The sequence below is a fragment of the Salminus brasiliensis genome, chromosome 8, assembly GCF_030463535.1.
Source record: "Salminus brasiliensis chromosome 8, fSalBra1.hap2, whole genome shotgun sequence".
NCBI lineage: Eukaryota > Metazoa > Chordata > Actinopteri > Characiformes > Bryconidae > Salminus > Salminus brasiliensis.
Window position 1 is genome coordinate 39199130 of NC_132885.1, and position 11362 is coordinate 39210491.

At 47.3% G+C, this 11362-nt stretch overlaps 1 protein-coding gene across 2 annotated transcripts in view; it reads right to left on the minus strand.

Annotated features, from left to right (window-relative positions):
• The window catches only part of arhgap15 (Rho GTPase activating protein 15), a 57703-nt gene that overhangs the window by 20760 nt on the left and 25581 nt on the right, over window positions 1-11362 (minus strand). For both annotated transcript variants that reach the window (XM_072686566.1, XM_072686567.1), the window contains 6 exons: window positions 7654-7752; window positions 5437-5575; window positions 4904-5026; window positions 3242-3340; window positions 3061-3138; window positions 1509-1643 (listed from right to left, as the gene is read on the minus strand). In XM_072686566.1, coding sequence (XP_072542667.1) covers window positions 1509-1643; window positions 3061-3138; window positions 3242-3340; window positions 4904-5026; window positions 5437-5575; window positions 7654-7752 — 673 coding nt within the window. The remainder of the gene's footprint in view (window positions 1-1508; window positions 1644-3060; window positions 3139-3241; window positions 3341-4903; window positions 5027-5436; window positions 5576-7653; window positions 7753-11362) is intronic.

Below are 11362 nucleotides of genomic sequence, written 5' to 3' on the forward strand. Positions count from 1 at the left end.
GATCTGGTGACAGTTTCTGTCTGGACCGCAGGCCTTGGCTATGCCCTCTGGCCCGAGGAATTCCCCCACTCCCCAAAGAGGGGAGCAGCGCCGACTTCGGGAGAACCTCCTCCCTGTCAAAGAGCGACCCCTTTTGGCTGAGAGGCATGTCAGACTGGTCATAAAAGGTGGGTCAGTCTGAAGTATATGGTGGTGGAGCTTGCAGGTTTTTAATGCAAGGCTGATATTGGGTCTGGTCCATCTGTCAAAATCCTTGAAGTGATGTCAGATTAGTGCGGATTTCACCCTGACCACTGGTCACTGTCTTTAGGCTGAAGCATAAGGCGAGCCAGGGAAAGTCCATCCTTAAGGTGTGCAATATCTGCACAAGGCCTGAAGGTTTTGTCCATGTTGGCCCCACATGTGGATGCCCACCAGGATCGCACCAGGAGGGATTAAACATGGGCCCCTATCTGGGTTGTACCCTGCACCTACATGGGGCCTAGACGGGACCCATTTGAGATTAGGGTGGGCTGTGTTTATAGGGCCCATTTGGGAAGCCCAACTGGATTCCAGTAACAACACAAGTACAAACCCACTCAGTGCCCACCTGGAACCCACCTAGCCCATGTCCCACCCATGTGAGCCCAGCCAACAGCATGAGCATGTTGGCTGGGATGTTTGTAGAGAACGTGACCTTTACATCAAGTGGTGGTTCTTCTGTCTTTTAAAAGGTTCCTCACGGTTTTTATGGAACCAAATGTGGTTGTGGTGGGCAACTCCGGGTCCTGGGGGGCTGAACCCAATATGTTAGCTAGCCGATGTAGCTAGCATGCTGATCCACTCCCTCGACTGTATTAGCTGTCATGCTACTAGTTAGCCAGTCGAGCTGATCCCCCTTCGATTGTACTAGCTAGCCTAGTATGCTACTGTTTAGCCAGACAAGTTGTTGCTTTATTCATTTATTTGGATCCCAATTATCTGCTGATCTTGCACAAGGTTAGCTCGATAGCGGATAGCGAGTGCACAATAGCTAGCTAGCTTTACGTGTTGGTATCAGCTTTATATGCCAGCATAACCACAATATTATATTGTTGAACTTGCTAATATGTGATTCAGATTTAATAAATAAAGTTAAATAAGTTAAATAGTGTTGATTTATCCAGATAAAAACTTCTCAGTAATTATCAGTAAATATCTTTCCATAAGTTTTAATCTGGCATATAAGTACGACAGCCGCATGAAGATAGACAATTAATTTTAACCAATGGAACAGTCGGCGGGATAGGATGTGTCATGACACCGGCCAACATTGCTTAAGAATGGTGAAGGAAGAGAGCGCCATCTACCCACCGGGAGAGGCATCGCCAATTGTGCTCCCTCAGTCTTCGGCTGCTGATGGCAAAGCATTTGTAGGACCTTCATTTTTAGGAGTGCAGCATCTAGTGACCAGGTCCCTCAAACAGAGGTTTCAAACTATGAGACCAGCTAGTAGGTTGGGACAGGCTATATACCCTGTCTTTGCTTACTTATGGCTTCCACGAACAGGTCGAAAAAGCGAAAGGGGAACAGCGGCTCTGGAAGTTCACGGAAAAACATCTTTAGTGCTCCAGTGATGACATGGATGTCCTCCCATTGGCTGTCGCCCAAATTCAGCTTCTCCTCTGGGAGAAAAAAGAAAGAAAGAAGCGAACAGAAGGAGGGGTTAGGGGGGAGAATCAAAACATCAGGCTTTTGATGAGGAAATTAGAGAACGCTAATCATTATGTCAGTCTTTTTTTGTTGTTGGTTTTTTTAGCGTTAATATGCCCCTCGAGAGCTCAGACACATTGTTCCCTCTGCGTTTTCATGTAATGAAAACATCTTTGATTGTCATTGAGCAATACTGAGTGCAGAATACAGCTACGCTACAATTTACCATGTAAGCAAGCCTTCGGCAGCCAGGCCAAGCCACGACTGCTGAAGGTTGGGAGGTCTATGCTCTTACAAATGTAGATGCTAATGAAGGTGCGAGGCCATTTAAGGAGCTGTGAGTATGGCGAACCCCTTAATTGGTAAAGAACCTGTGTGTCTTCGTGGACTTCATTAAACAGTTAAAAGGTTCTTTACATGTACATGATTTGGACAAAAGTATTGGGACACCTGCTCTTTCATTGTTTATTTTTGAGACCGCTCATTCAACTGGTCTCTACTGCCCAGAGGAGCAGGCTCTCCACTAGTTTTTGGAGAAGCATCGAAATGTGTCCTCCACATTTGACCCATCTGTGGCAGTAAACACATATACACACAAGTGAACTAGGGGCAGTGAACGCACACACTCACAGCAGAGAGGGTGAAGGGCCTTGCTCAAGGGTCCAACAGCGGCGGCTTGCCAAGCCCGGGTATCGAACCCCCAAACCCTGTCATCAATAGCCCGGAGCACTAACCGCTGAGCCACCACTGCCCTGCTGATTGCATTCAGCGACAGGAGCGTTAGGACGTGAGGTCAGAATGTACACAAATGTACACCTGGAAATGCTAGAAAAACGGAACTGAGACCTCATCAGATTCGCTATATGGACAAAAGTATTGGGACACCTGCTCATTTGTTGTTTTTGTTGGAGTAACTGCCTCTAATATCCAGAAAAAAAGGCTTTCTACTAGATGCTGGAGGAGCACTGCTGTGAGGACTTGATTGCATTTAGCAACAAGAGCGTTAGGACGTGAGGTCTGGATGTTGGAAGGTCACCACCCCACCTCATCCCCCACGCCTGGCATTAGGCATGGTGCCAGTAGGTTCATGTTTTTTTTTGTTTTTTTTTGCTCCAGAGAGTCCTATTGCTATTCTTGGCCGTACCCCTCTACTGTGTGTGTGCATTTGCACATCTGTATCAGCATTAGCAGGGTTGTCCACACTATGGGTACTATGGGCATCTAGTGCATATCCCTTTTCCTGCAAATGGTTCCTCTATGGCATCCCATTAAAGAACCCTTTGCAGCACCTTCATTCTTAAGCTCATACATAGACACTGCAGACTGTAGACTGAAGACATCCTTGGCAAACTGAGCTCAGTAGAATGTGGAAGACAAGTCTAAGGTTACCTTGGTCCACTAGGAAGCGTAGTTTCTGAATGGTGGACAGGTTGCCACTCACCCTGTAGATACCATCAGCATCTAGCCCTGAGACATCAGGGCAAAAATAGATAGAAAGAAAGAAAGGTCAGGACGGCATCCAGAAGCAAACTGTTCAGCTAAGAACTTTAGCGAAGATCATGTGACTTACCTCGTCTTTCCACTTCCTCCACACACAGCTGGACAAACCTAGGAACCATGGTCCCTTCACGTTGACACAGGGTCAATATGTGACAGCCGAACACGCAATCTGTGGAAAGACTTACGTTGGTAAGTACCGTTCTAAAGGTTAGACTCCACGCTCAAGGTTTTGGACTTTCCTCCACTCAAGCGATTTCCTGAAACAATCATCAGGCGTCCGGGAGCCGCAGTGTGTCGCTCCTGTGACACAGTTCTATCAAACTGCGACTGTCAATATGGAGTTACTCACAGTCTATTAACTTCCTCGTCGTTTGGTGTTTGAACTAATATGGGGCCAGCCGCGCTCTCCCTAAGGCTTATGGAACATCAAAGATGGCCTGCTCTCGTTTGAGCGCTCGGGAAGGGGGTGGAGGAGGGTGGAGGGTGGAGGGCGGAGGAGGGGACTGTGCTAAATGCATAAATGACTGCGAGCGAGCCACCTTTGCATACAAATTCCTATTCGCACCCTTTTTTCCCACAGAAATATATACGGAGGGGGAGGGACGGACCTTTTTCGAATGAATTACCCCTTAATGGTGCGCTTGCGATATGAAGGGAACAGAAGAGGGATACTGAGAAGTGTGTTTTGCTAACTAGCTTGCCTTGGAGCCCTGCCAGCGCTAAGGGTTGGAGGGCCACCTGCGCTATTTCTTAATCCCGGAGTACTTTTATTTATCCCGTCGACGCTGTCCTCTTTGATCTCGCGCTTCCCCCCATAGATACGACATTAAACGGGCCCTGTTAGACACCAGAGGAAATGACAAATATCGCCACTTCATCTAGGAATTTTCAACTGCGCTCCAGAAACCCTTTAATGCCGCGCCGTGCCGCAGCCTCGCGCTGAGTGCATTAGTTACAGGCTTAAGTAGAGGAGTGTGTGCTCGCTTGCTGGATTGGGAAATTGATTGGTTCTGGGAAGAGAGGGTCTTTTCATGTGAGATTACCTGGAAGAAATCAATTAACTAATATCCGAAATGTCATTCCTGTTCCACGTATTCTCCTAGACTGTAGTAGACTGCGTTCTCAAGAAGCTAGCGTTGAGGTCAAGACCATTCGGGGCAAAGCCCAGACCTGGACACATCACAGAGCTGGATGCAAGACCTTCAAGACCTTCAAGACTCAGGAAGAGGAGCACATTACCATATAACCACCTGAGGATCGCTAGTTCCAAACCCAGAACTTGCGTCCTGCCATCAGCAGCCGGAGCCTGAGAGAGCACAACATCTGCTAGCTGATGCATCAGAGCTGGGTACCTGGCGTTTTCCTCAGAGAGTGCTGGTTGCCTGGCAACGTTGCATCGTCGGCAGTTGTCTTGGAGGAGGCGTGTGTCCGTCCTCGCCCTCCCAGTGTTGGGAGCATTAGACATAATAGAGAGGGGTGGGGGGGGGGGGTACTAAGGAGAGGGGCGGGTAATTGGTAATTAATCTAAAAATTGGGGAGGTGCTGAATTTACATTTACAACATTTTCCTGACGCTCTCACGCTCATCATGTTACACAGGTGGGACAGTGTGGAGTTAGGTGGGCTTACCCAGCCAGGGAATTGAACCCCAGGCTGCCCCAGGGGAGGCTTGTTACCCAAGCTCCACCAGCCAACTACTAGTTGAGAACCTCCTGGGCCGTGTAGAGCATTACCTTTGATGAGGCCTTTCTCCTGTAGTGTTTTCATGGAGGGCCGTCTGGAGATGAACTTCTTCAGCCTGCTCTTCACGCCGTTCTTATCAGCGCTGTCTGAGGCACTGTAGTTCAGCTTGAACACTGCACAGGCCACAGGAAAGAAAGGAAGCCAGGGTGTTCAGCAGTCGTCTTTAAAACCTGGTCTAGCTTTATGGCAAGTAATGAGCTTTTACGTTTTAGATCATATAGCGTCCATATTTGACACACATGCCTTGATTATGTCTTTTAAAAAGACTCGAAACTTGATTGATGAGTAAAATTGGGTAAAAATGATGAAGAAAAATCGTTTTTCTAACTTAAACTGGAAACAATTAAATTAAATCATTAATTACTGTTTCGTTTTAAAATTGTAAGAGACAAAAGTGTCAAATTGGAAGTGAAAATTTGTATTAAATTTTAAATACTTCGTCACTTGCCACCTCAGCAGTAGACCAGTGCATCCAATTTGAGCTATCTGCATATCACCTCTGTCTGTCATGCACGTCACTCACTTAAAGAACGTCTGTTCTCAGGCTTCGACTCTTTGGCTTTGGCTTTTGTTGAGTCATAGGCCCGTCTGGGAAGGCACTCCGTGCTGTTGGACCTGACTATGGTGGCTTTCCCTCCGCCAGGCCTCGCGTCTCCACTAGACTGTTAAGAGAAAGCGAGCGTAATCAGTCAGAGATGACTCAGCAGTGTAGTTCACCCCCTCACTCCCAAACTCACTCACTCAGCCTCTCGCTGTTTGGAGGAGGATGTCTTTTTCTTTAATGCTGAACTTCTGCCGGCTTCGCTGCGCTTTCTCACCGAGATTAGGATCTGTGTTTCACAGATCTCACGGTTTCACTGGAGAATACATAAACTAGAACTCTCTCTGAATTCATCATTCGAGACTTTTCTGTGGGGCTTGACTGTGGGGCACCATTCGTAAGGCCTCTCGACACCTACATACGCCTTCTTAATGGCAATTGACACAAACTTTTAAGCTCCATGAAGAGTCCGTCGCCATACAGACTCCTTTTTGATGTACATTTTTGACTGACGCGCATACCATACCAAATCTTTTTGATGGTGTCGGCCATATTGCTGATTGTGGCGCAGTCTTATAAGCCTTTATAATGGCAGCTGACATACACCTAAAATAGTTGCCATAGGTGCCATAGGTGTCCGTTGACATCCTTTTTGGAGTAAATTCTGACGCTCGTTGGAATACGCCTTTATAGAAGTCCTATGTACAGTAGGGTTAGCATCGTCAGGTGTCATGGAAGGCTTATGTAGGAGTGAAGAACCTCTTGAGTGGTGCCCCAACAGTACTGTGTAGAGCTGGGCAATATGACAATATTTTATCGTATCGTGATAAACTGTGTGCAATACCTCGATATGCTTAGAAGGCTTAGAGGTATCTTATTTATTAAATTATATAAATTATACTCTAATTTTAGTCTATTCAGACTAGCTGAGGTTATTCTTGAGTAAATAACGATGTACTTTCGTAAGTCGCTCTGGATAAGAGTGTCTGCTGAATGCCGTAAATGTAAATTTGCTGTTAGTGCTTAATAAACACTGATCAGCTGTAATTAGACTGGTTTAATTCGATGAAGAGCAGCAGATGTTGACTAAAAATCACTCGATTCAGTTCAGGAGAGTGTCTGAATAGTAGTGTTTAAGAATCTGTGATGTGATAAATATCGTGTATCGCGATAAAATTCGAAAAAATCGTGATCTAGTATTTTTACCATATCGCCCAGCCCTAGTACAGTGTTCACAGTACATGAGTCTCTGAATTAACGAGGTGGAATTCATTGAGAGTGCTATTTTTCTCCCCACGCCCCCACAGACATCCGAATCTCAGTGGCAAAGTGTAACATTAAAAAGATACTCCTACAAATGCTGCCTCTATTTGAATGTGTTTGAAAATCTGGCAAGTGGAAACTTTGACTGAGCTAAGCTGAGACAACTTCAACAAACACAGTAAGTAAGAAGCCGGCATGATGACTTTCCAGCATGATCTGTCTCTGTGCACCTCACAGCAACACTATCTGGAAGCACAGGCCTTTGTATTTATACTGGGAACAAGTTTTGGGTTCACCTAGGCCCCGTTCACACCTGGCGTTAACATTCGTCCTGGGCGATCCGATCATAAGTGGCCGGTGCGTCTCGAGGACGCATCGTAATCCGTAATTCGGAGGTGGTCAGGGATGCATTTGACCACGGTACTCTTGTAGCGTGAACCGCAAAGTGTCTCGGTGCGTCGCTGTCAACGAATTAAAGCACCGCCCACATTTAATATGCAATGGACGCAAAAACACACCGTCTACATGAGTTAGCTGAGCACGCTACGAGTGTAACATGTTAGCTACATCAGCTAGCTAACGAGTAGCATGGTCAGACATCAAACGTCAGAGGGGATAGGATGTGTCAAGGTCGGGCCATGCTGACACCACGCTAGCGATGTAGGGCGACACTAATGATGCTCTAGCGATTTTGGACGGGCCCACCGGTGGAAAAGAAGCCTAGGAGGGGCTGTTTACCCCTCTAGTCCACGTCTGGCATTGGGAGGCCTGGTGCCAATAGGTTCATGTCTATCTCCAGCTCCAGAGAGTCCTATTCTATTGGCCGTACTTCTTCACTACAGGGACTAGACACGCTGCTTATGTGTGTACTTGCAGATCTGAGGCAGCAGGGGGAGCGACTTAGAAGGGGTGTCCACAAACATTGAAGCAACTCACCAGTCTGTCCACTGTTTTTTTGATGGCGTCGTGCCATTTGCTGATTGTGGCGTAGTCGTCGGACTGCAGGAGGAACTCGTCTCCAGACCTGGTTGTTATCTGTGGAGAGTTAAGAGCATGGCTGAAGGTATAGCTACAGTGCATCCTGCCGCGTCCCAGAGTCACCAGAGTCACCATGAGCCTGACTGCAATACATATGCAGCGAGCCGGGTGCATTTTGAGCGTGTCGCTACACCCGTGCCATGACACCGTGGTAAATACAGCAAAGTAACTCAAGCTGACGAGAACAGGCCTATCCTCTGGAGGGGGGCGATCACAGCTAGCCTGATACCTGACTAGACGCTGCACTCGTTTGCCCAGAGAGGCGTAACCACACATGGCACCGTCACACGGCATAAGTGCAGACTCTCCCGAGCACCACCGCTAAGGTCAGTGTTGTCAAGTACCGTCTGAAAATTCGGAAGCTGGCTATTTAACTTGGCACTTGTATTTTCTTCGGCCGGGAATCTGATGAGCGTGGCTAGCGTCTAGAAATAGCAGATGGTATCGCAGGACAGGCCCTCGTCCATTCTCTTTCCTAGTCACTCTACATAGACGTCCAAAGTTTTTCGCCCGTTGGAGAGTGAGAGGGAGAGAGAGAGAGGGAGAGAGAGAGAGGATTCTCTGACTTTGAGAGGGGATGGCAGGGGGAGTGCAGCAGTCTCTTTGGGGGTAGCGAGGATATACGGGGAATGGTTTGAGGCACAAAACCTGTCAGAATGGGTTTGCGATCCCTCTGTTCTGGGATGCAGAACATCTGAGCGAACATGTTTGTTCGCAAGCTTTGTCTTTCCTTGAGGCTGCCCGTGGACACGAGCGGAATAGTTTGGGCAACTGTGGACTTGTTCGGACGCGGAGTTGGAGAGTTCAGTGCGTTAGAAATGTGACAAAAGTATTGGGACACCTAAACATTTACACCTACGGGAGCTTTTATGTCGTCCACAGGCCTTAATATGGAGCTGGATCTCCTTTGCAGCTCTAACAGCAGCAGCAGGTCTGGAGGTTGGAGGCTTTTCTGCACTTTGCTCTGAGCTCGGCGTTCGGCCCTGACCCCGCTCTGTAACTTTACATGGTCTGGCACTTGGTGGCTCACTGAGCTGCTCTCTGTGGTTCCTCCTAAACGCTTCCACTGTTCAATAATAATACCGCTCACAGCTGATGGAGGAAGATCTAGGAGGAAGGAAATTTCACCAGCTGACCGGTTGCTGCAGTTGTATGTGTATGTAGGTATAGACGTTTAAGACACCTGCTCATCCAGCCTCCACTCTTCTAGAAAGGCTTCACACTAGATGTTGGAGCATCGCAGTGAGGAGGTGATTGCATTCAGCCACTAGAGCATTAGTGAGGTCAGGTACTGAGGATGGATGATCAGTTATGGACCACAAACTCTACTTCAGCTCATCCCAAAGGTATTGGATGGTGCTACATCACTTCAGAGAACAGGAAATGCTGAGCAGGAGCTATACCCCTCTAAATCAATGATTGGAATTGGACGTGCTGACCATAAGATCGGGCGCCGGATTTTACGGGAAGTGTTTTTCTCTGTAGATTGCAGAAACTACTTGATTGGCAGCATCGTGAATACGAGCAGCTTGAGTTGAATGCACTACTTAGAAGGGATGTCTGGAGACTTTTGGACAAGTAGTAGAAGATATTTAATTTTTTGTGTAGTTTACACTTAACAAGCATTTTATTAGGGACGCCAGTATACCTGCTTATTCACACAATTCTAGTCTATCTAATCAGCCAGTCTGTGGCAGCAGGGCAACAGCAGAAGACCACGGCAGGCTCCACTTCTGTCAGCTAAGACCAGAAAGCTGAGGCTGCAATGGAGTGGTCTCAGGCAGCACAGGCTCAGCACAACTGGGGAAAAATGTAGCCTAGTCTGAGGAGTCTGGATTTGCCCCTATATGAGCCACCACTGCCCTATATAAACCACTACTGCTCTAAAAAGCCAACACTGCCCTATAGAGCCACTGTTGCGCTATATGAGCCACCACTGCCCTATATAAACCACTACTGCCCTATATGAGCCATCACTGCGCTATATAAACCACCACTGCCCTATATGAGCCACCACTGCCCTATAGAGCCACTATCGCCTTATATGAGCCACCAATGCCCTAGAGAGCCACTGTTGCGCTATATGAGCCACCACTGCCCTATATAAACCACTACTGCCCTATATGAGCCACCACTGCCCTATAGAGCCACTATCGCCTTATATGAGCCACCACTGCCCTATATAAACCACCACTGCTCTAAAGAGACACCACTGCCCTATATAAACCACATATGCCCTATAAGAACCACCACTGCGCTATATAAACCACCTATGCCCTATATAAACCACCACTGCCCTATATGAGCCACCACTGCGCTATATAAACCACCACTGCCCTATATAAACCACCACTGCCCTATAGAGCCACCACTGCTCTAAAGAGACACCACTGTCCTATATAGCCACCACTGCCCTATATGAGCCACCACTGCCCTATAGAGCCACCACTGCCCTATATAAACCACCTATGCCCTATATAAACCACCACTGCCCTATATAAACCACCACTGTCCTATATGAGCCACCACTCCCTATATAAACCACCACTGCCCAATAGAGCCACCACTGCCCAATCGAGCCACCCCTGCGCTCAGTGTAATCAATATAATCCATGCCTCGAAGAATTGAGGATGTACTGAGAGCAAAGTCTCCTCCCAGCCAGTTATTAATAAATTGTGAATATTATTTCATAATGAAGGGTTAGCAAATAAAATGCTAGCCCTTCATTAGCTCCTCTTTAATGGACAACTGGCTCCACAGCAATGAAAACGTCCCTCTGAAGTCTGCAGAGAAAGCGAATTCTTTAAACATCAAAGCGAGCCATTTTAGTCCGCTGATATCGGGCAGATTATCTGAGAACCGGAGAAACTCTGCAGCCGTTTTTGCACAAAAGGAGGAAAAGGATTTTAATGTGACGTTAATCTCTTACAAACGTACACGGCCATATTCAGTTTGATCCTTCGGCTACTGCCAGTAATCTCAATCCCCAAAGCTTTTTTGGGTTTTTTTCCTCTCTTGTAGTACGTTCCTCTGTTTTGGCTCACGTTGAAAAGCTTGGCAAATCAGAAAAGTGATGTGCTAGCTGTGAAAGTAATGCATGGAGTCAGTTTGGTGTTGAAACGGCTGCTCGTGAAAGGAGAGCCCTTTCGGATGCCGTCGGCTGTTCGCTCTGTAGAATCAGATTATTTACAATTTTAAAAGAAAACAAAACGGAACAGGCAGCTTTACAGAGGTTCTTCACACTCCCACATGGGTTTTCCTATCTCATGAAGAACCCTGTGATACACCTTATATTTAAGAGTCCCGGGTCATGCTGCTTGCCATCAGCAGCCGGAGCCAGATAGAGCACAATTAGCCTGGCTCTCTCAGGGGTTGGTGGGTTGATGGCACTTCCTCCCTGCATCACGCCAAGGATGATGTTGGTCAGCACAGGCTACTGTTAGCTTTTGTATCAGAGCTCGGGACCAGTCGCTTTGGTCAGAGCATGCTAGCTGCCTAGTGATGCTACATCAGTGGCAGTTGGAAAAGAGGCAGGGGCTGGTTTCACATGTGTATATGAGTAGACGTGTTAGTCTTCAGCCTCCTAGTGGTAGTTTTCACCCTCCT